The sequence below is a fragment of the Talpa occidentalis genome, unplaced genomic scaffold, assembly GCF_014898055.3.
Source record: "Talpa occidentalis isolate TD23 unplaced genomic scaffold, MPIMG_talOcc4v2.1 talOcc4.7, whole genome shotgun sequence".
NCBI classification, from domain to species: Eukaryota; Metazoa; Chordata; class Mammalia; order Eulipotyphla; family Talpidae; genus Talpa; species Talpa occidentalis.
The window spans coordinates 14,595,853-14,621,516 of NW_023605083.1; the positions used below are offsets into that span (position 1 = coordinate 14,595,853).

A 25,664-nucleotide genomic window follows, 5' to 3' on the forward strand; every position below is an offset into this window, starting at 1 on the left:
AATACATTATCACTAAAATCCATATGTTTCAGATATACTTAGTTTTAACTTAATTGGTTATGACAGTTTTTTTAGGGTTTTCTTTCCTCTTGATGACCTTGGGCAGTTTTGAGCAGTAGTAGCTGATTATTTTGTAGGATGCCCCTCAGTTGGAATTTGTCTGGTATTTTCCTCATGGTAAGTGGGCCTATGGGTTCTTTGAAGGTAGGCCTCAGAGGTTAAGTACAATTTTATCACATTAGATGAAGGGTAGTATCATTCACATGATTTATCATCGTTAATATTGCCCTTTATCACTTGCCTGGGATTGTTGTGTTCATCAGGTTTCCCCACTGTAAAGTTATTCATGTTGTGGGAATTCTAGGGGGGTGGATTTATGTTCCTCCTCCCCCAGGCATAAATCATTTGCCTGTTGGTTGGTAGGTTGCCTGAAGATGGTCATGTCAGAAATCTATGTCATATTGTCAAATTTCTTACAACATTCTCAAAGGAGTCTTTTTCTTTATATTATTCTGAGTTAATTTTAGGTTGAAGATTTTTTTTTTAACATAATGACACCATTTTCAGGATGTCTGTAATTTCCTGGGCGGGCTACTTGCCATAATTTCTCATATACAAGTTAGATTAATTATTGTTTTACATATTCACAAAGTTTTTTTTGATATAGGAAAAATGAATATCAGATAAAAGGTATTTATATTGATGAGAATTGTCGATGTGAAATAATGCTGTGTTAATAATTTGTAGTTGACCTTATCATTCTCTTTTTATTCCTTGAAAAAACCTGACCTTCATGAGACCAGGTCTTTTATATGTTTCTTTTTTTTTTTTAAGATTTTATTTATGCATACAAGAGCTGGGGTGCAGGGGTGGTGGGTAAGAGGATTCACCAGAGACAGAGTGGGGGACAGAAAAGGTGGATTGACTGAAATACACTGCTGAGGGGAGTAGCAGGTGAGACAGAAGAGGTCTGCTGCACCATGTGGATAGCTCCCTGGCTGGGATGGAACTTGTGCTGCAGTGGCTGCCAATAGCTATATAGTGCTGAGACTTAACTCCTTGCACCGCCAGAGAGGCCCTTTTATATATTTCTAAGGTATTCTATAGTTCTCTCTTTTTTTTTTTTTTTAACAAATTTTTTTTTTATTATTTATTTATTTATTTATACAAGCACTGGGTACAGTCAGAAGCGCGGGGTGAGAGAATTCACCAGAACCAGAGCGGGGAGCAGAGCAGGCAGAAGGACCAAAGTACACTGCTGAGGGGAGCAGTGGGCAGCAGGAGAGGTCTGCGCACCATGTGGGACCCTCCTCCGGTGGCCGGGGAGCAGCCGGGGATTGAACCGGCGCCGCAGAGGCTGCGGGCAGCTTCGCAACCCAGCGCTCAATCGCTGCACCACCGGGGAGGCCCTGTAGTTCTCTTTTGAAGTACAGTGCCTGTCATGGATGCTGCTGTTTGGTGAATGTCTGACTTCTTTGCTGGACTGAGAACTGTGGGGTCACGGAGCTACATGTGCTCCGCTCACTACTGTATTCCTCGGGCCACAGCGTGTCAGAAGCATGCAAAGATTCGTTGACTTACTGTCATTGCATATGCCCTGTCTTTTGAGCACTTTCAGAAATGTAGGTGGTTAACAGTGTGTCCTATTTATGGGTAAATAATTGTAACATAATGCTGTGTCAAACAATAGCATTAAACATAGGAGGAAGAATAGAAGTAAATATTGCAAAAGACTAGCAGTGGTTATCTCTGGGTTATGAGGCTGGCTGATTTAAATTTTCTTCTTTACTTTCCAGTTCTCTCAAGGACTTTATTATTTTATAATCAGGAAATACCAGAATACATTACCTGATACTTTCATAATCAGATAAAATGGTGCATCCCCAGATAAAAACTGTTCAGTTCTATTGATAGTATGTGCAAGATAACAGAAAGTGAGACAAGAAGGTTATCAGGTCCTGATCATCTCAAAGCCTAGTGTTTTTTGTTTCATCAAAAGCAGTTCAAATATTATATATCTAATACTAATTTCAAAGTGCCTTTTCCAACTAAGTTGGTGTGACTGTTAAGACATATGTATATTTAATTCACTTCACTCATTTAATTTTTGTGCATTTAAACTTTTAGACTGAAAACTTCAAAGGACTTTTCCTCATTTAATGATTTTGAAAAGTACCTGGGATATAAAATTCAACTCTAACCTGGGAATATCAACCTGCTTTTATATTTTTCTTAAAACAAAAGAGGCAATTTATTTCATTCTTTAACCAGCCCTCTTTAGGTGAAGGTGAATCCCTGAATTATGTGAAAAATCATTAAAAGACCCTATAGGTTTTATAAATCCAGGTCATTTACATTTTTTTTGCCCATTTCCTTAGTATAATTATACAGAGATAGATTAGAATTAAGCTGCAGCAGAGATTGGGGAAAAGAAATCTCCCGGCATCCCTTCCTGCAGAAGCATCAGCTCCGGCAGTGAGTGTAGCTGCCACTTTAACTGACAAGTCTTAAATTCTGCCCTGGGAATCTCTGGGATGCTGTCAGCCGCCTCCTCAGCAACTTCTTTTCTCATGCCTGATAATTGAGTCTCACCGGAGACCAAGAAATAAAACAGAAATTGAGCATTTTTTGTTGACTTCTAAATTGAGGACTGTCTTTTCTTTTCTGTTTGCTTTTAAAAAATTCTGGTAGAAGCATCTTCACAGTGGGGCCATAGTCATCCCTCCAAAGTTACAGCTGCTCTAAATCTGTGAGTATGTTGCATTTATTTAGCTGTTCCTGGGGGCATGATTGTAATGTTCTCTTTAAATCTGTGAGGATTTAATTTAAGGAAAGCTATGCCAGTTTTAAAAATCGGAGTTGGGTTTGACTGGAGACCTGCAGTTTTTTTAGTTGACATTGTCTTCATTAAAGGTTTCATGTCAAGCCTGCCAGGGGTTCTCCCACTCCTGCGTCCCTCTCCCCCCTTTTCCAACTTCCTAAGGGTGAGTGATGAATCAGAGAAAACAGCAAATCTTGCTGCTACTGAGGATGCGGTTTCCCGTGGATGCCATGACTGGTTTACTGCTGCTGCAAGGTGTGCATGGGGCTGCAGAACAATGGAAGGCCGGTGGCTGCTTACTTTGTATTCACTGTGTTTCTCTTATGTCCTTTGTCGGCTTCATTATAGGATTTTATGTTGTTAGAGTGATAAAACCTTAAAGATTAGGTGGCATCCTCTCAGAATAGCAATCGATAGTCCTAGGCTTCACTTCTTGCTGTGCTGTGCTGGCTTCATTGGCTTCAGCCTCATTGTGACAGATTACAGTAAATAGGAGTCACCAAAAAGTGACCTTTATATGACCACCCTTTTCTAATTGTGTATTTGAATCGGTGCCATTTTTTTTCCTGGTGACGCAGACCCTTTAGTTTAAACATCTGTCCTTAGTCACTGTGTCCCACTTTCCCCCTTTGGAATTCACTGGAGGCTAGAACTTTATCCTTACTGAATTGTGTCAATTTTGAACATTTTGTAAAGATCGAGGGGAGATTTTGGTTCTTACCATAACCCCATGTGTTCTTGATTTGTCTTTATTAAATGAATGTCTTGCTATTTTAGCAAACTCATTCATATCATTTGGTTATTGATATCGTTCCTTTATCTTAAAAATCACATTAGCTGAAGTGATTTCTAAAAGTGGATATATTCAGACATCAATAGTCAAAATAATTCTAAACACCAACTGGTAACAGTCATCTTTGTAGATGCTGAATATGTTTGACTTTGGTTGATACATTTTATCAGCTTTGTGGGTAAGTGCCAGTATTTTGGTTGATTTCCTGCAGCATAAAATAAATGAAGGATTAAAAAAAAAAAACAAAACAGAAACTCCACCACCCAGAGATCAAACATCTGCTGTTTTTATTTTTAGACATTTTGTTAAACTTAAATGTAGCAACTTGGAATTTAATTAGGAAGCATTCATAAAAATAGAAAATTATACCTTACCTAAGCTTGCAGAGAACTTACATTCATTCATTAATTCATTCATTTTATTTACTCATTTAACAAATGTTTATATTTATTGCAAAGCTTTTGCCAAGCCCTGGGGTTATGATGCTAAACATAATATTGTATCTGCCCCATGGAACATATTTTTAGTAGGTTGGGGCAACATTCAGAAACTACAAATTAGTTCGTTGCAGTTTTGGTAAATTTTTGACTGTAGAAGTATAGGTATTTTGAAGCCAAACATATGCAGGACATGCTGGGAAGTAATTCAGTCCCAGATCGTCTGAAATCACAGAGCCTTAGAATGCTTGAGTTGGAAAGAGATTTTGGAAATAATTTAATTAAACAAGCATGTAATAGATGTTGTATTACGTGCTGGCTTTAGATCAATGAATAAATGTCCCCTGCTTTGGAGGAGCTCATAGTCGGGTCTGGTCAGAGAGGATGAGAAACTGGTTATGTTTCTGTACTTTAGCATGTTTTGACTCATTATTTCAATAAATATTTATTGAGTGGCTGCTGTAATTCTGGGTGCTGTCATAAGTCACATTGAGCACAGGCTTTGGACTGGAGAATAAGACCTGCTGTGTGGAATGTCTTAAGTGCCATGGTAGAGAAATATCAGGGCGCGTGAGAATATGCAGAAAGGGACTTCACTTGTTTACTGAGCATTTCTGCTGTGGACCAGTCACTAGTTGGTACTCTGTTTACATTTTTCCACCCTTCATTGCTCTAAACTAGTTATTGTCTCTGTTGTAACAGCAAGTAAACCCAGGTACAGAGAGAAAAGTTATGTAATTTGCTTAAGGTTGCATAGCAAGTGAGTGGAGGAATTAGAACTTGATCTCAGGTATTTTTTGATTTAAAATCTCTGCCCCTTTCAGTGGTCCCAAAAATATTTGGGCTGATTGTCCAAAATACCAGAGCTCCAAGGGGGAAATTGTGTTTATTACATGTTTCTTTGGTGACTGTGTGCAGCGAGGCTTCGGAACCAACTTGTACTATTTCCTCAATTCACGGATGGAGAGAGGGAGCATGAAGTGAGTTGGTAGGAATCACAGTGGTTAAAATGGGGCCAATTACCAGGTTTCCTAATTTCCCAACCACTGTTCATTTTTTAAATTGTTTTATGTAATTTATTCATATGTATTTTACATCATGTTCATTTTAGTACAATGTTTGCTTTCTTTTCTCAGGTGTAGTCCCCATAGAATTCCCACCACCAATTCACCCATGCATGATCACCATAGTCCCTTGTGCTCTTCCTGCCCTTGTTTTCATCCTGATCCCTTTCCCACCCCTGCAGGATGTCTCTGATTTATAGTTGCCTGTTTATTTTGTTTTGTTTTGTTTTTATTGTTATAATTTCCCCCATCCCTTATTTGATTTCCCTTTATTCCGCCTATAAGTGAAACCATCCAATATTTTTCTTTTTCCTTCTTACTTATTTCACTGAGCATAATCCTGTCCAGCTCCATCCATGTTGCTGTGAATGGCATTAGTTTATCTTTTTTGATTGCTGAATAGTATTCCATTGCGCGCGTGTGTGTGTGTGTGTGTGTGTGTGTGTGTGTGTGTGTGTGTGTGTGTATTACATCTTTTTGATCCAGTCACCTATTTTTGGGCATGTGAATTGTTTCCATGTTTTACCTATTATAAATAGTGCTGCACTAAATATAGGGGTGCAGGTGTCCTTTTGAATTAATGTTTTTGTGTCCTTTGGGTAGATTCCTAGGAATGGAATTGCTGGGTCATATGGTAGCTCCATTTTTAGTAGTTTGAGGAACCTCCATGCAGCTTCCCATAGTGCCAACCACTGTTCATTCTGTTAACAGTATCTTGGAAGATTCTAAGAACTACAATCAGAATCAGAAGCAAAAACAGACCAAAACAACCAAACTACCAATCACCCACCCATCCAAGTTAAACCAAAATAATAGCAGGAGCCTGAATCGGTAATGGTGGTTAGCTGGTTCTGACTCTGAGGAGGAACTCCTCACCAGACCTCACATACCTGCCCTGACAGACCCTATTCAGAGGTCTCCCCATGCTTCCTGTTGTATTACTTGAAAGTGAACTAGTTAAAGTTTTTTTTTTAACAAAGCAAAGTTTTGACTTCTTAATATTCCTTCAGGCATTTACAATTTATTGGGAGACAGAGTCAAGAGAAACCCTGCCATTGGGATGTAAAAGGATAAGAACCATGGTATGGAGACCTGGCATGTGTGGAAATAGTGATGAGAGGCCCTCAACTTTGGATGATGGCCAGGGTTGGGGGACATGCTGATGTGGTAGGGCTTTCCAGAGATGATCGAGGCAAATATTGCAGTAATCAAATGTAGCATGAGAATTTATAGGTATATGCAAAGGCCATGATATATTTTTCTCTAACCTCTTGAGATCATTGTCTGCGACCCTGCAAATTAAATGGACAAAAGTTACATTAACAATAGGTTAAAAAAACAAGCGTTTACAAAGGACTGTGTCCCAAGGAGGTGGTTATATACTATTTTAACGAAGGATAAGGTATGGAGAAGAGGCTAGACAAAAGAAAGGAGGTTTGTGCTTCTAGAAGGGATAAATTACAGGAGGATTACTGGAAAAGTGTGGTAAGCAAGGGTTGTTTAGCAAGTTTCGTGATGTAGATAAAATCCTTGAGATGATGAGGTATCTCTGGAGTAAGCTGTCTTCCTGGTGTAGAGAGCCATGTACTTTTACACCTTCACAAAGGGAAATTTATGCTCTGCTTTTAGACAGAAAGAGGAGGGGCAAAGAACTAAGTTCCATCAGCTCAAAACAATGTTTACGTCAAAGTGGCATATTTGGGGTGACATACCCTGATCTCCTTCAACACGATCTCTTTAGTGTTTGCCAAGAAGCTTGGGAGGTCTTCTGTTCTAGTGAGTGTAGAAGACTGGTCAGAGGAAGACAGGTGCCTGTGTGCCTTGCCAAGCAGCTGTGGCAAGGGCAGTGACAAGCAGCTGAAGTATTTTCATGGTGAATTACATGGGTTTGTATTAAGACAGCACTCCCTGGCCACAGTGTAGGAACTGAGAGAGGAGATAGTGTGAGTCAGTTCTATAGTATGACACCATCTAGCTCTAATGTGGCCAGTTATTAATGATTTAGGACTTAAATAGACTTTTATGAATTAGGTTGAGAATTTAACATATCTGTGTACAAGTGTATATATATGTATGTGCATGTGTATGTACACAACACATATCTACACATAAATATATATATATATATATATATACACATACAGATATAGGTATAAATCAACCTTTGGTTTTATAGAAAATGTTTTGATTTCCAACCCAGTGATTTTAAAACAAACTTACAGAAAATGGCACATTTATGGCTTGTATAGGTTTTAATCTCTCATTTCTTGCCACCAAATGTCTCATTTGATTGCCAGAGGCTCTGAGGCTTTCATGAGATAGTATATTTTGTGATTCTATGTGGTTTCCTGAAAAGCCAGTGAGAGAAGTTTAACACTTTTTCCACTGTGTTGTCATTTTCATATCTTAATGGAGAAGAAATGAGCTAGACTTTGGAGGTAATGTCTTTTGTGCTAGGCTCAGTTCCTATGGTAGGTGTGTTTCTGCATCTTTAAAAACTCTACTAATTGGTACCATCACTCCCATTTTACAGATGAGGACAACGAGGTGCACAAAAGTTAATTCAGATGCTGACTGACTATCTAGCTAAAAGTTGGCTGATCTTGTGCTCCTCGAAACTCTTGTGTAGCTTAGCTGTAGGTTGATTGGGGGGATATCGCCAACCTCCTCCACTCCCTCTACTCTTTTTTTAGATTAAATCCACAGTGTACACCTCCTGGATACACGTGTTTCAGAAAATGCTTTTTTTTTGGCCTCGTGTGCAGAGATCTTCCTAACATTTTGCACTTGCTTTCCACTTTTAACACCACATTTGCACTTAGGTCTCTGTCTCATTTTAGAAAGGGCAGGACAGCGTCTGTAGCCAGATTACATAAACACGCCTTGATGTGAATTGCATGGTACTTTACTTTCCTTTTGATATTTCATCAGTCCACAGGTGTGGAGAGCCTTTAGTGACCATTCAAGTGGTATGAATAGTATTCTTTGGTGATCATTTTAGATTAGTGTATAAGAGAATATCTTATTTCAAGTCATTACAGGTGGCTTTAGTTTGGAAAGCAGGGAAACATGGGACCAAGACTTGAATTTCTCTTGTGGTTTAGAGCTATAGTCATTATCTTCTTAATTGGTAGGTAGAGCAGAATTTGAGCCTTTCCAGGATGCTGCAAACCAGGCCCTAAATATATAGGACTCCTGTGCCATCCCTCCTCTTTAATATTAGCTTAGGTCTTTTTTTTTTTTTAAAGCAATAACATCCCCATGTGGAAAAACCATATTGTGTACTTGCTGATGTCACAGGATTTATACAGTGCACCAACTATGAAAACAGCCACATATTGAAAAACTAAAGAAAATTATATTTGGGGACTGAATTACTTGTATATTTTATGCTTTCACTTCTATTTCATTTGCCTTTTTTGATGTGGGGATATGTGTGTGTGTGGGGGGGGGAAAGCCTTTGTGTTCACTGAAAGCTGAATTTGAAAAGATACAGGATCTGGTTTTGGTTTCCAACTCTGTCACTGTCCCCTGTGACAATATATTCATGGACACTTTCTTTAAGCTCCATATTACATAAAATGCCAATTCTTGAGACTGTATTTGGCACAAGATGCTAATATACATTCAATAAAAAGGTCATTCATCAAAAACTCATGAGCATCTCTGGGCTAATACAGATTTCCTGTCCTTTAAAAGCTTATAATTGACTCACCACAACTAAAAAGTAGGCCAGTAATCTTACTATGATGAGTTTTAACTTCTGACAAAGAACTCAGAGGAGAGACACATTATGTAGCCTGAAAAAATGACTTTGGTAACCTTTCTTCCCCTCTCATGAGTCATGAGGCAAATGAAAGCAAAACTTATTTTCACTGTTGCTTTTTGGAAAATTTCTTTTACTGCTACCCTGTTTTAGATTGTGATACTTTAAAAGAAGTGATAAACAGCATCTCCTCCCTCCCCCATTTCAGTGTCACCTGGAAACCTGCATCCCACATCCTGCAAATATCTGCATCCCTACTTAGAGGGACTTAATGCAGATGGCAGGGTGCCGGTGACCATAGGAGGCTCAAACTGCTGAGTGGCAGGAAGGATGGCCTGCCTGATGGGAAGGTCTTGGCTCCAGTCACTCAACTCTTTTTAACACATCAGCACCACTGACATTCCCTTACGTTTGTGTGATGTTTCAGTTTAAAAAGTGATCACACACACAGAGCAGAGGAGGGATAACAGTACCTTCCCTGTCTACCTCATAGGGATGCTATAGGAGAAAATGTGAACACATTTCTCTGTGTGTGTGTGTGTGTGTGTGTGTGTGTGTCTGTTGAACTCTCTCCCTTCCCTTTTATTGTGGTACACATAACAAAATTTATCATCTTAATCATTTTTTTTAAGATTTATTTTATTTATACAAGCACTGGGTACAGTCAGAAGCATGGGAGGGTGAGAGAATTCATCAGAGCCAGAGCAGGGAACAGAACAGGCAGACTGACGAAGTACACTGCTGAGGGGAGCAGCGGGAGGCAGGCAGGAGATGTCTGCGCGCCATGTGGGACCCTCGCCAGCGGCCAGGGATGGAACTGGCTCTGCAGAGGCTTCGGGCAGTTTCGCAGCCCAGCGCTCAACTGCTGCGCCACCAGGGGAGGCCTTCATCTTAATCATTTTTTAGCTCAGTGTTCTTAGATACTTTCATAATGCTGTGCAACCATCTTCACTGTTTATCTTTGTAACTTCATCATTTAAAACTGAAACTCTATATCCATCAAACCATAACTTCCCCACCTTGTCCCCCCAGCTCCTGGCTACTACCAGTCTCCTTTCTGTCTCCTGATTTTATGCCTCCTCTGTTTGGGCAGATGAGGACACTGAGGCCCACAGAGATGAATGTTCCAAAGTCATACTGCTTGCCAGTGACAGGCACACTGGAGACAGAAACCAGCATCTGCCTTGTGCCTAGTGCACTTTCTCCTAAGTCACTTAGAGTTGGGCAATGAGAAAGGATAATTATTAGATAAGGTAGAAGCACAAAGAATTTGTTAGAAATAAGAGAGGTTTTTCTTTTGTAAATTCAAAAATATGTATAAGCAATGAAACCAGCATATTGAAACAGGAACTATGCGTATCTCTTGCCAATCTAACATTACATTGTGATTTGTTCTAGATAATGTGAAGGAGTACAAGTTGCTTTGCCTAAGGAAAGAATTTGAAAAGATACAGGATCTGTTTTTAATTTCCAACTCTGTCACAGATTTGCTGTGGCTGGGGTCAAGGAAAACAGCATCTATTGGGGTAGTTTCTTTTCTTTTTAAAAAAGATTTATTTATGCATACAAGAACTGGGGTATAGGCCAGAGGTGTGGGGGGTGAGGGGATTCACCAGAATCAGACTGGGGAGATCTACTGAATAGGCAGAATAGGCAGATCTACTGAAATACACTGCTGAGGGGAGCAGCGGACAAGTCAGGAGCAGTCTGCTGTGCCATGTGGGTAGCTCCCCGGGAAGGGATTGAACTCGGTGCAGTGGCTGCAGATAGCTTCATAGGCTTCATCTTAACCCTTGCGCCACCAGGGAGGCCCTATTGGGGTAGTTTCTTTTTTTCCAAAGGGATAGTCCTGCCCTCCATTTTCTTAGTGAGTAGGATCTGAAGCATTCTTTCTATTTTATACAAAAATGAAATTTTTCTTTCCAGCTCTTCTCACTTTGCCCTGGAACTCTCATCCCCTTGGAGGATGGAAAAACATAACAATTAAGGATGACAGTCTGTGTTCAAAATCCAAAGTCTCTTTTGGAGGGACTCAGGCTTTCTTGGGGGTGTGGGAGAGGTCACTGCCCCGTCAAGAAAAGTCTACATTCTTCTTCAGGCCTCCAGCTCCCTCCTTGAAGCTCCTGTCTCCTTCTTCCTTCTGCCCCTGCATTGGCGTGCAGGAAGATGCCTGCTCCAGGCATGGTTCTCGGATGGTGGTCTCATTTGCTTGTCTTTGCAGTGACTTCTGCCCTTGCCCCGGAAGCATGTGTGAAGCCTGGCTCTGTTGTGTGCTGGGACCCCACGGGCTGGGCGTTCTCCACAAGCATTGACTAGCGCCCGAGGTCTAGTGGCCATTCATGTTTGATTGCTGACTCTGCCCTTGACTAAGGGTCCTCTAGGCTGTATTTTAAAAATAACTTATTTACATTAGTTCCAAACTTAGTGAAAGAGTAGGAGAATAATGCAGAGAGCTTCAATTGTCCCTTAGTCCCTTTTTAATATTTTGTCATTTTGGTTTATTATTCTCTCTCCTATGCATTAGTATGTATTTTTTTTTTTTTTTGAGTCATTTGGGAGTAGGATGCAGCTTCAGAGAAGGTCTAGAGGGATGAGTGCAAAGCTTCCAAGTGAACACACAAGTGAGTGTTTGGAAATAACTTTCACTTTCTTTCTTTTTCTCTTTCTTTTACCCCTCCTTCCTTCCAAGTTAACTCCTCCCCGTCCTTGAGTTTTTCTTTCTTTGAATTGGCTTTGAGTCCTTCCTCTCCTGGATTGTTGGCTTCTAGCTGCACTTCCAGTTGTTGATGTTCTTAGCACCAAGTGTCTAGAACACGAGAGTGGCCGGGTGTGGTTGGTAGACTGATGGAATGGCACTTCCCTCCATTAGCTGCTTTGTTTGTCCAGCAGTGTAGTGTTACTGCGGGTGTCCACTGGCTCAGCCCTCAATTGGGAGCTGTGATGCAATCCTGCCTTTAAGGGCTTACACTGTGATGGGGAGGTGTGCATGTGTGTGTGTGTGTGTGTGTGTGTATGTGTGTGTGTATGTGTTTAATTAAAAGAAATTTAGGCCAGATTTTTATTTTCCTCTTTATGGATTCTATGCTGCTTTTAATATAGCTGAAATTGTACTGGGTTAGTATCTTGTTGTGTTCATAAATTCACTTTGAAATAATTCACAACTTTTTACTATCCTGTTGCAAAGTAACATCTTTTTTATTGACTATTTACTCAGTTGGAGTTTTGATTCTGATTCAGGAACTTATGTATGTATTCTTACTCAGTTGTCATTGAGAGCAAGAACTATGTGATTTTGTGTATCTTAACACCTGATTATGCCTGAATATGGTACTCCTAGTTGTTTACAAGTAGAAATTTAAACTTTGCTAAATTTCATCAGTTCATTTAGATTATGGTCCATTCCGTGCTATCTGTCCTGGCTGTATTTTTTTTTTTAAAGATTTATTTATTTATACAAACACTGGGTACAGTCAGAAGTGCTGGAGGATGAGATAATTCACCAGAGCCAGAGTGGAGAGCAGAACAGGCAGACTGACGAAATACACTGCTGAGGGGAGCAGCGGGGGGCAGGAGAGGTCTGTGCATCATGTGGGACCCTCGCCGGCAGCCGGGGATCGGGGATCGAACCGGTGCTGCAGAGGCTGTGGGCAGCTTTGCAACCCAGCGCTCAACCACTGCGCCACCAGGGAGGCCCCCATTCCTGGCTGTATTTTTTTTCTGCAGAGTTGGTTAGCTTGTTTTTTTCTGCCTTAATCTCAGTTTCTGATAAAAATATGGAATTGGACAGAATGAAGGAAACTACCTTTTGCTTGAAGCTGTTCACTTCATTGTAAGTCCATCTATTTTACTGGGCAGGTCACTTCCCATCCTGCAGGTGGAACAAGGGGGACACCTGATAGTTTGTTGACATGCATGCAGGTTCTGTTCTGCCTTTCTGTGATCTGCCAAAGATGGAAAAGAGACTGTAATAGAGAATGCGGCATAGTGCAAACTGACTGCCCCCCTCTAAGCTTCCCAGGAGGGCCAGTTCCCTCTAATAGAAATGCCATAGTTCATTTTCAGCAAAGGAGGATACATTAAAAATCAGGTCAAGACTATAAGTGTTTATATAAAGTAATAAATTTGAAGGCAATTTGGAAATATATTAGTTGTAGTTTTAAAACTTAAGCCAGCACTGAAGCATGTTACCTATGTAGGAAAGAGAATGGGAAATGTTCACAAATAAACCCCACATCATTTAAGAATTGATTTTTTCCAAAGTAGTAAAAATTTGGAAGAGTTCTAAAATTACATTATAAACACATTGGGTGGTGATACGTTCTGGCTTCTTTATTTGAAAAGGGGTAAAAATAATGTACTGTTCTTGCATATTTTTAGAACTTTTTAAAGCCATGTGTAATATAAGAGAAGTGATTAGAAGGTGTCTTCTTTAATATTTGAATATTCCCTTCACAAATTGAACTTAAATTGCTGAAAATATATACTTGACTATTATTTTAATAATCAGGAAAAAGTTATTTTTGAAAATTTAAACAGAACATAGAAAAGCAGAAAGAATATAAAAACCACCTAAACCATATAGGTAATATTAAGGTTTATAGTTTTGATTGAGGAAGTTTTGTAATAAGTCTAAGCATAAGTGATATATGAACAGATTATCTAATTTATCAATTCAACAGTGTCTTATTAGAATAATTACATCATTGTTGGTTCTTGTTCTTTGGCTATTTTCAGCTTTATAAATCTTTCCTCTATAGGAATAGGACCAGAGTGGTAAGAAGATGTGGAAATAACCCACATAGCCATCAGTGAATGAACTGATAAAATGTTATATATACACATGGAATATTATTTTGCAATAAAAAGGAACAAAGTACTGAGACATGCAGCAATGTGAATGACTCTTAAAAACATACTGAGTCATGAAATAAGCCAGAAAGAAAAAGAAAAATACCGGATGGTCTCACTCATAGCAGGAATTTAGAAAACTTAAATAAGGGACCAGGAGAAAGACTAATTATAGTAAAGTAAAAATCAAAATCAACAAACAACTATAAGCCAGAGACACACTACAGGAGGAGGGGGGGCTAGGAGGGATTAGGGTCAAAATAAGGGGGGGTGGGAATTGTATGGGGACTATAACCAAGATGAAAAAACATACATTGTACAAAAATGAAAAATTAAGTAAAAAAATATATAAAATAGTATATATATAAAAACAATGCTGAAAAGCCACATATTATATGATTCTTTTAATATGAAATATCCAGAGTAGGCAAATCTGTATGTAGATACAGAAAGAAGGGTAGTGGTTATCTAGGAATGGTGTGGTGGGAAAAATTGGGTGTGGTAGATATTAGATCTATACAGGGTATCTTTTTGAGTGACAAAATACTGGAAAATTAGATTGTGGTAATAGTAGCACACTTCTATGAATATACTAAAATCCATTGATTGTATATTACGAATTTTATGGTCTACGAATTAGATCTCAATAAAATTGATTAAAAACTTAAAATATTAGAGGCCAGTAAAGGCAGGGAAAATAATGACTCATATTCTGACATGCTAATACTTGTGATTGAAATATGATGTGTTTGTTTCCTTATGCTCTATAAACCAATAACAATATTTTTCTCTAGATAAAAATATATTTCTTCCAACATCTGAGTATGACATGTAGTCCATGTTAAAGAGTAGAATTGGCAATTCATTCTAATCAGCTAAATGGTCAACTGTGCTTGCTTTGTGGTCATATTCTAAGACTGAAGCAAGGTAAGGAGCATTTAGCATGGGCTTTTATGCAAGGATACATGTACTTCAGTGCAGTGTTCCATATATAAAAACCTTTACTGAAGGAAATAAGGCCTGAATAAATGTGTATAGATGTGACACTGGAATATTCTAAAGATAGCAATTCTCTGCAGATTTCTCTAAATGTGTAATGAAGTCCCAGTGAAAACCCCAGCAGGACTTTCCCTGTAACTTTATAGTAACTGATCCTCCAAATCATAAATCAGAATGAAGTTGCAAAAATAGCAGCCATCTCGAAAGGGAACTTGCTGCATTGGTATTTAGTGTATAAGAAAGCCATGATAATGAAAATTATATTACTGTGCCAGAGATGGGCATATATGTGAGTAGAAGCAGAGTATGTCTGGAAACATCTGTGCCTCTTGATGTCACTTAACCACAGGGCACATTTTGAGAAATGTGTGGTTAGGTGATTTTTATCATGGTGCAAACATCAAAGAGTGTGACTCTACAAACCTAGATGGTATAGCTGCTACCCACCTAGGATATTATGGTACAGTCTGTCAGGACCAACGTTGCATATGTGGTCTGCCTTTGACAGAATGTCATTAATTGATGCATGACTGTATTTGGAAACTTGCTATGGGTTAAAGACTGCAGTATTACTCAGCCTTTCAAAGTATAATAATTAGAGAATGAGTACATGTCAAAGATTTATGCATCAGGGAAGAAATCAGCAAGATGGTAAAACTGGTTCCAAGAGCATCTGGGGGAGAATTCTGGAATGAGATTTGTTGTATACAAAACTGGTTCATCTCTGACAACAAAATAAAACCATAACCTTACCTGGAAAATTTTTGCGTATCTACTGTCAATAGATAAAATCTGCAAGCTAGCATATGATTTTTATAGAATATAGGCTTTATATATATTTGAAACATCTCTCATAGAAGGCATGAACATAGGTTCTTGCGGACATAAATACTAGGCAGTAGTGTAAATGAACGATACTCACATATCTGGTACAATACAAGTCTAACACAAAAGATTTTAGTAGAACTTAATAGAGCTTAGCATTATATGTCAGCTATTTGCTTTTGTCTGATAATCCACTTTTGTTGGTTTAATTTTTGGACCCAGCTAGAGAGGGCTACAATCATATTCCATTTTTATTAAAATATAAAAAATATAGATTCATTTGCAAAAGATGTGGAAGAGACTAATCTTAACTTTGGATGGGAAACTGTGGGGTGATTTCATATTTTTTGGTGTGTACTACACTAAAAAGAAAAAAAATATTTTATGTAGGTTATATTTTGGAAATGTAACTGAGTAGATTTTTGGTACTTGATTTTAAAATGATCAGACGTGGAGGTGAGGTGTACTAGTTGAAGGATTTGTGCTGTATATTTATGTTTGTGTAAATTTTTCCTATAAGACAAAAATAGGGCCTCCCTGGTGGCACAAGGGATTAAGACCCAATCTATGAAGCCATCCACAGCCATTACAGCATAAGTTTGATCCTCAGCCAGGGAGCTACCCACATGGCATGGCAGACCTCTCCTGGCTCACCCACTGCTCCCCTCAGCAGTGCATTTCAGTCACTCTGCCTGTTCTGTTCCCCACTCTGTCCCTGATGAATCCTCTCATCCCCTACACTTCTGGCCTGTACCCCAGTTCTTGTATGCATAAATAAATAAATCTTTAAAAAAACAAAAATAAAAAAACCCTACCTCTGTCTGTTTAATTAACAGGGCACGAACAGTTATGGCAACAAGCAGCCATCACTTGGCATCCCTGGATACAAAACAGGCATCTGGACAGCATGGAACATCTAATGTGAGCAGGTCAGGAAGGGGGTGTGGGCCTTTCTGGGTGGCGGGGGAGAACAATTCAACTCTCCTGTGAATTGTATTGCTGATGTTACAATAAGGGTTTGTGTTTTACCAATCCATGGTTTGCTAACTCATGGTTTAATGTGCATTTTACAAGCTAGGGAAGGAGATTCAGAACAGCTTATGGACTCAGTGACTAGATGACAATGTTACATAAAAGTGAAATAGAACTCAGTTCAACATTTTGGCATACCTCCTTTTGGAGTCTTTTTTTATCTTAAAAAATTTAAATGATATTATGATAAAATAATATACCAAACATCTTAGAAAGAAGAAACATCAACCATAATTATGACCATTGAACACAGAATGTTAGGATGTTGTTGTATTTCATTACAACTTTTCCCCTAGGCTTTTGTTTCTTGCTGTGGATCTGGATATAGCTATAGTTCCTTCATTGAATATTATGATTATTTTTATACTTCTGTTCTTCTCATAACCTTGGCTTGGAAGTACATTTTAAGAAACATTCATTGTTCAGATTTCAAGAAGTAAAGAGAAGCATAAAGGAGAGAATAACATGTCTTACCATCACTGTAACCGACTTTTTGGTTTGCATCTTTTTCTGTTCACATAAAGAGATACTAGCTTATTTTTCTTATTTGGGAAATTAAGTATACTATTTAGTAACCTTTTTTTTAAGTTTAATATATCACTTTCCTTTTCTATTAAATATTTTATTATAATTTATTATAATGCCGTTGCTATTATATATATTATAATTTATTATAATGCAACTGCTAAGTACTGTTCCTTTCCATCCATTCTAAATCTACTTTAGCTGGTTCACTCTTTTTGATGTGTAGGTTGTTTCTTCATCAGTTATTAAGGCACCTCTGTTAAAAATATGTCTTAGTACCATGAGACAGTGCTTCCTTCTATCTTCACAGGTTTATTAAACTTTAAAAAGTTCTGCAGGATTTTGGATTTCTGCATTTCAAATTTCAGCTATTTATGCCTCTGTTCACAATACTCATGTACTTGGCAGTTTCTCTTATGACTCAACCCTCAGGCTATAATGAAGTGGTGCAGCATTATAGGAACTGGCGAATAGAGATGAAGTCGAAAATACCCTCTAAGGATGTTTAGGGATTTATTTTCCACATTACTTTTTTATTCTATATCTCTCTGTGGAAATCTGAACTTTTGTCAGAAATAGTGTCCCTCTCCAGCAATTCCACTCTTAGGTATTTACCCAAAGGACACAGAAACAGTAATTCAAAAGAGCACCTGCACCCCTATGTTTACAGCAACACTACTTACAATAACTAAGCTATGGGAACAACCCAAATGCCCAAAAATAGATGACTGGATCAAGAAGATGTGGTACATATACACAATGGAATATTACTGAGCAATCAAAAAAATAAACTCATGCAATTTGCAGCAACATGGATGGAGCTGGAAGGGATTATGCTCAGTGAAATACGCCAGAAAGAAAAAGAAAAATACTAGATGGTCTCACTCATAGCAGGAATTTAGAAAACCTAAATAAGGAACAAGGAAAAAGACTAATTATAATAAAGAAAAAATCAAAATCAACAAGCAACTATAAACCAGAGACACACTACAAGGGGTGGAGGAGGGAGTAGGATCAAAAAAAAGAGGGGTGGGAATTGTATGGGGACTATAACCAAGATGAAAATGCATACATTGTGCAAAAATGAAAAATGATGTAAAAAAATACAAAATTAAAATAATAAAAAAAGCAAAAAAATAATAAAATATTTACAATTTATAAAATATAAAAAAATGCAAAAAAATAGTGTCCCTCTCTCACCGTTGTCCTCTGATTGGATATTTTCCTAGCTAACTGCTGCATTAACTTTTATAATGTTGAGTTTAAAAGGTAGAATAAAAAAAAAGAGATTACTAAAAGCAGTAATAGATAGAGGGTATGGCATTCAGAGAGATGCTGGGTAAGATCTGTGGGCTGGGAATCTTCCGCCTATGTGAAGTTGTTGAAGTCGTGAACCATAAATGCTATTTCCAAGAGAGCAAAGCAAATGAGAAGAGAATGGAGGAAGGAGACTTTGGAGGACAGAAGGCAGTGAAGGAATGGCCGATGGAACGAGAATTCAAGTATGAATTGTGGAGAAGTGTAAGAGGGAAGACTCAATGAGAAAGTGGCTGCAGACTGGGGAAGGGGCAGTGGAAAAGGGTCTAGGTGTTGCAAAGAGATTGGCTTGCATATAGGCTGAAGAGCCTTGCATTTTGTGGTATTTTAGCTTGGAGGGTTTCGAGGAAGTTAGGGCAGGAACCAAGGTGTGATGGTTGAAGATGAATAGGTGGTAGGGAAGTAAGGGAAGTGAATGTCAACTCTTGGAAGCTCTTGCCTATCAAGGAATGGCCAAGGTTGTGTATAAGGGGAGAGAAAGCAAGGATGAGGGTGAGTAATCTTTTTTTCTCGTTAAATAAAATAAGTGAGATTTGTGTGTGTTTGAGTTTAGAGGGGGTCACAGAGAAGAAGTTGAAGATATATAGAGGAGAGAGATTATGTACCTTCTTTCCCTCTAGGAAAAGGACTAGACCACACATGGCCACTTTTTCTTACTAATATAACTTCTCTCCCAGGGGAGGAATGAAAGGAGAGCTAGTAGTCACAGAATCTCTATAGCCAATGTAAGTTAATATAAATTTTGAATTCTCAGAGGGCAGAGACCACACCTCCAGGTAAATAACTGAAAATGGTCATGGGAATGTGAGGTCTAGTTATCCAGGGCCACAATTTCAGTGAAATTTGAAGATATGGGAAATTATTGGAGCAGAGGGGATCCTCAGTTCCTGAAAAAGTTAGAAACTTTCTCTGGAAGCACTTAGCTTTCTGCTTCCTTAATCCATATTAGCCTTTATCTTTCCCGTCACTCATATGTCCTCAATTCTTCAAAAATAATAAAATGCTTACATGTTGACTGTCTTAAGTCCTTTATATTCTGCTTTTCCACTTCTGACTACCCTTTACAGCTTGTAAGTTTTAATAAGAAAAACTGCTTAGAAAATGCTTCAGATGTTCTGAACTTTTATTTGTTCTCTAACATGTTATCATTTATTCTTTCCTCACTGTGATTACTAACTTGTTTTGTATTATACAATTAATTCCATAAACTATTATTAAAATAAATTTCTTTAGTTATATGCTTGACAGGTCTGATTATTGAAGGTAATTCAGCTACTCATTCAGTCTTTAAGTGAACATATCATCTAAATTAGAAACAGGGAGAAAGAATTTTCACTTTATTGGAGATATAAAGAAAGACACGTGAGTAGGGTTCCAACATATCAAGAATATTTGTGTGTAATGCCTGTGGGATGGGCTGAATGCTCACAACTTTTGTAGAATGATGGTTTTTTTTTTTAAAGATTTATTTATTTATTTATTTATTTGTATATACAAGCACTGGGTACAGTCAGAAGTGCAGGAGGGTGAGAGAATTCACCAGAGCCAGAGCGGGGAGCGGAACAGACAGACTGACGAAATACACTGCTGAGGGGAGCAGGGGCGAGACAGGAGAGGTTTGTGCGCCATGTGGGACCCTCGCCGAGGGCCGGGGATCAAACCGGCATTGCAGAGACTGCGGGCGGCTTTGCAGCCCAGTGCTCAACTACTGCACCACTGGGGAGGCCCCATGGAATGACATGGTTTTAATTTGCATAGGACTTGAAAGTTCACACAGTACACTCATAGCAACCATTGCCTTTGTTTCTCTTGCATACATTGTGAAATGGAAATGCATGATGAACATCAATTCTGATGTGTTTTTTCCATACCACCAAGGAATTAACTCAACTCTGATATTATCTACTAGGTGATTTCATCACCTCCCACAAATTCAGGGCTTAGTTCTACAAAACTGCCCTTTTCCCCTTCAGAAGCCAGTTGGGAGTCCAGATTATTACCTGTGTTTCTGTTCTAACAGCTATCAATATATATTGGAGTATAGAGGCCAAGGGAAAATTTCCCTTTTTCCCCTTCAGGTTCTTCTAGGACTAGTTGAGCAATCAAAATAGCATCAGGCGCATCAGCAGGAGAAAAAGATCAATTTAATTACTTAGTATGAGTAATCTACACAGATAATGAGGATATCACTATCCTGAGTTAAGGAATAGGATAAGTATTCCTTATCTCAGGAGCTTCACGGAGAAAGAGAGGGCAACTCACATGATGAAAGAACCATATATTCTGTAATTACATGTTTGTCTTGCCATCTAGATAGGTTTCTCTGATAGAAAGGCTATTTTTGGAATGAACCCTAAATCTAGGTAATACTCTCAGTTTTTATTCTACCAGGTAGCTAAGGGAGTGATAAATGTTTTCCCTGTATCTACAGAGCCTCAGTTGACCTTCTCTCAAAATAATCTACATGTGAAAGTGGTACATCTAGGGGAGGTCCCTTCTGAGCCCCTTCATGAAGTTCCTTGGTTTTGATTAATTGCTAGAGTAGTTCACAGAGCTCAGGAAAACATTTTACTTACTAGATTATCAGTTTATTATAAAAGGCTGTAACTAAGGAACAGCTAGATGGAAGATTTACATAAGGCAAGCTCTGAGGAGGTCTGCAGATGTTCCCATCCTCCCTGGCTTGCTACTATCCCTGCGTCTCCACTGTTCACTGACCCAGAAGCTCTCTAATGCCTTACTTTTGGTATTTTTATGGAGGCCTCATTACAAAGGCATCCCCGAGGGCCTCCCTGGGGGCGCAAGGGGTTAAGACTCAACCTATGAAGCTGTCCACAGCCTCTGCAGCACGAGTTCTATCCCTGGCCGGCCAGGGAGCAACCCACATGGCGCAGCAGACCTCTCCTGACTCACCCGCTGCTATTTCGGTAGATATATTTCAGTAGATCTGCCTGTTCTGTTCCCCACTCTGTCTCTGGTGAATCCTCTCACCCCCCGTATCTCTGACCTGTACCTCAGTTCTTATATGCATAAATAAATAAATCTTTAAAAAAAACATAAACAAAGGCATACCCAATTAAATCATTGGCTGTTGGAGACTGATTTAATCTGAAGACTCTTTCCCCTTCCTGGAGGTCAGGAGTGGGTGTGGGACTGAAAGTTCCCACCCCACAGTCATTGGATTGGTTTCTCTGGCAACTAGACTTCATTCTTAGGTGAGATGCAAAAGTCACCTCATTAAGATCCCTTGATATGGCTCTCCTTGCTTCAGAAATTTCAAGAGTTTTAGGAGCTCTGTGCTAGGAATGAGATCAAAGACTGGATATGTACTTATTATAAATCACAGCATCACAGGGAGCTTTTAAAAGATGAGGCAGGGGACCCCAGGTGGTTAAGTGACTTTTTGTAAGTCATGCGACTGGTGAATGGCAATCCCGACTTCTGATTTCTAGTCCAGGTGACTTTTCATTACATCATTCCAGACTTGAGGAAGATGCCATGTTGATAAGACTCTTGCAAGATACTTGGCTGTTTTTATAATAGCTTGTCCTTCCAGTCTAGTTGGACAGGTGTGATGTAGCCAGCTTTCTAGGGCCTTAAGACAAACAGAAGAGTTTTTTGTAAGTGTGGGCAGTCATTTTAGGTCCTTAGTCTGAAGAACTAGCGTGATAAATACCTGTTTTAGGAACAGAAGCCTGAGAGTGATATCCAGGATGAATTAAGGCAGAATTAGGACCCTCTGGGAAGATGTTGGGCCACCCAGTTCTACTGAGCCAGAAATTCTGGACATGGGGATCAGCAGTGTTTTATCAAGCCCCACAAGTGAGTCTAAAATTCTCTGAAGTTTGAGAACCCTGAATGAAAGCAGTAATAGGAAGGCATTCTTGGAGATTTTCAGAATTCAGACTTGCAGTGGTAAGAGACTCATTATTGTGAATGGCTGTGGTAGCCAGTGACTCAGAAACATTTGAGAAATCCTTGTTGATAGTAAAGTTGCCCTCTTGGGCATTCCTTGCAGAATGCGTAGCAGAGCCAGTATTCTAGAGAGATTTTAATTCCACATGAACATCTTGACTCACCACTTAAAAGGGTTGAGTTTACTGTGTTTGGAGGTGCTGGGCTCCTGTGCTTGTGTATCCTGTAAACTGGGGCATGTTGTGCATCCTCCCAGGTGACAGTGTGGCCAGCTGAGATGCAGAGGTGGTTGTTTGTTTGGTGAGGGGATCAGTATCTGTCCACAGCCCATTTCCTGTTAATAAAGACTGGGTTGTGACCTGAGAGAACTTGTGGGAGTTAAGATGAAGAGAACAGGTGAGAAGTACAATTGGAAAGCCTTATACTGAAGGGGAGGGGTAATGAGAACATGAGTGGGGATTGCTGAGCCAAAATGTTTTCTTTTGTCCTAGAATAAAAATCCCCCATTGTCACTAGGTTCCTGGTTTCTGGCTGCTTTCTGCCCTCAATTTTTTCCCAGTCTGCCTTGCTCACCAGTGTAGAATCTTCATTCCCAGTTTAGAATCTTCACCTCTTCCCTCAACCTAGATATTCCCAAGGCTGACTGCTTTTGTAGCACTTGGGTGTCACCCTTTGGAGCCTTTTCCATGACCATCTTTGTTAATGTTGGGCCTCACCTTCAACCTCCCAAACCAGTTTCCCTCCCAGACTACTTGTTCCAATCTAAGATGATCTTATTACTGGTCTCCTTATTTAAGTTTGTCCTCCTTCCCCCCAATAATGAAAATCTGGAATCTTGTATGTCTTGCTCATGCTGTATCCCCGGGACCTAGAAGGGTGCCTGACATACAAGCTCCCTAAATATTCATTGAGTGGATTCTAAGCAGAGATTTGATATGGGGGGGGGTGTAGCAGTTGGGTAGAGATGTGTCTGTACACCCCAGGCAGCCAATAACAGCTAACTGAGACTGGGTAATAGAGATGAAGCAGTGTAAATTCAAAAGGTGTTCAGGAAGTGACATTGACAATATTTGGTGATGAACTGATAGGAGAGATATCAAGGAACTTTCTTATGAAAAATATTTCTGTGAAAGGTTTGTGAATGTCTTGCAGTCTTATTTGACCTCTTTATTCACTGGAAACTTAAGAACAAAACAATTCTGTATGTGGGAGTTTTCCAGAGAAACAGGATTAATAGGATATGCATATGAGATTTATTGTAGGAATTGACTCATGTGATTGTAGAGGCCAGGAAATCCCATGATCTGCTGTCTGCAAGTTGGAGAACCAGAAAAGATGGAGTGAATTCCATCTGAGTCTGAAGACATGAGAAGCAAGAGCACAAGAGGGATGGATGTCCCTCTTGTACACAAGAAAATGGATGTCCCATCTTGGACAGACAGCATGACTTCTCCTTCCTCTGCTTTTTGTTTGTTTAGGCCCTCAGAGGACTGGCTGATGTCCATCCACAGTGGGTAGAGGAGAGCTATCTGCTTTTCTCACTTCACCAACTAAGGAAACCTAGAAATAATGTTTTGCCAACTATGCGGATATCATTTAATTCAGTCACGTTGAAGCATCAAATGAACCATCACAAATTCTCTAGCCATCCCTCCACCACGAACTTGCCTTATTTCTAGAGGAGAGATGCCTTCAAACCTTAGACCTGAGGAGTTCTATCTCTAAGCAGAGCAGCTCTACCCACCCACACATCCAACAGTATTTTCTAGATACCACTTGAGTATGTTCTAGATACCACTTGAAGGCCCTGGTGGCACAACAGTGGCTAAATAATTCCTGGCATTTATATCCAAGAGGGAGAAGACCAACCGAGACAAACGTGCGCAGATACTGGCACAAGATACTTTGGGGTGGTAATAAGAACTGTGGCACAAATTAATCAGTGAGACAGGAAGGGGCGGGGTCATCCAGGCAACTCTGTGTTTATGCTTTTTGAGCTGAGATCTGAATAAACAGAAGGAACCAGCTGTGGGGGCGGAAGGTGGTTCCATGCAGTAACTTCAGAACCTATTTCTGGCTGATGAGTAACTGAAATGGGACTTTATTCCCCATGCTTGAAGAATGAATTCAGACAGGTTGCTGGCAGGGACATTCAGCCTTAAATTCTTCAAAATAATCATTATATTGTTCACAATTTTTTAAAAAAAATTTATGCATCAAGAACGTACAGGCCACAGGTGCAGGGGATGAGAGGATTCACCAGAGACAGAGTGGGGAACAGAACAGACAGACTGACTGAAATACATTGCTGAGGGGAGCAGCGGGCAAGACAGGAGAGGTCTGCTGTGCCATGTGGGTTGCTCCCTGGCTGGCCGTGGATCAAACTTATGCTGCAGAGGCTGCAGATCGCTTCATGGTGTGGTGATTAACCCCTTGCGCCACCTGCAAGGCCCTGTTCACAAAATGTTTTCCTACTAAACATTGTTACACAAACCATCTGAGAGGTGGATCTAGTTTTAAAGAGAAAAATTCCTATTGTTCATAAATAATTAACAGATAATTTTCAAAAAGTTAAATGACCCATACAGGTATAAAATGAACATGTTAGCTCACTCATTAATCAATGAGGAAGATGTTATAATAGATTCAAAGGAAAAGTCAAAGCAACACAAATTTATATGCAGTAAAGGAATGGCTAAAATAAATTAGAAAAATCAGGTAAAATCAGCTTCTTCCATCATGAAGGCACCAACTGAGCTCTACTGGTCAGGACAGAATTTACATGTTTTATAGACAACACTTATTTTGTATTGTTATCATTTACTTACTGTTTATAGATACATAGTTTATATTATATGTGCAATAGTTTCCATAGAGTCAAAAGTAAGTAACCTAGAGAGGTCTCTTCTAGAGTCTAGATAACACTTAGTTCTCCACTGAAGTACATTTCTCCTCTTACCTAATCTGAGTAAAAGAAAATAACCTCTGCCTTGATTAAAGGCAGTTCTTATATCTGTGGTCATCAGAGTACACATTTACTTAGTAACCACTAGGAACATATTTGTCAGTTTATTCTATCCATGATGTAGGTGTGATATGACCAATTTACAGGTAAGAAAATCAGACTCCAGGAGGTTAAAGACACTAGTAAGTGCACGGCAGACCTCTCCTGCTGTGCCGCTGCTCCCCTCAGCAGTGTATTTCATCAGTCTGCCTGTTCTGTTCCCCACTTTGGCTCTGGTGAATTCTCTCACCCTCCCGCGCTTCTGACTGTACCCAGTGCTTGTATAAATAAATAAATAAATCTTAAAAAAAAAAAGAC

At 39.3% G+C, this 25,664-nt stretch overlaps 1 protein-coding gene across 2 annotated transcripts in view; it reads left to right on the forward strand.

The window, feature by feature from the left end:
* TTC39B (tetratricopeptide repeat domain 39B) overlaps positions 1–25,664 on the forward strand; it is a 113,489-nt gene that overhangs the window by 40,399 nt on the left and 47,426 nt on the right. For both annotated transcript variants that reach the window (XM_037491894.2, XM_037491893.2), the window contains exon 3: positions 16,390–16,482. In XM_037491894.2, coding sequence (XP_037347791.1) covers positions 16,390–16,482 — 93 coding nt within the window. The remainder of the gene's footprint in view (positions 1–16,389; positions 16,483–25,664) is intronic.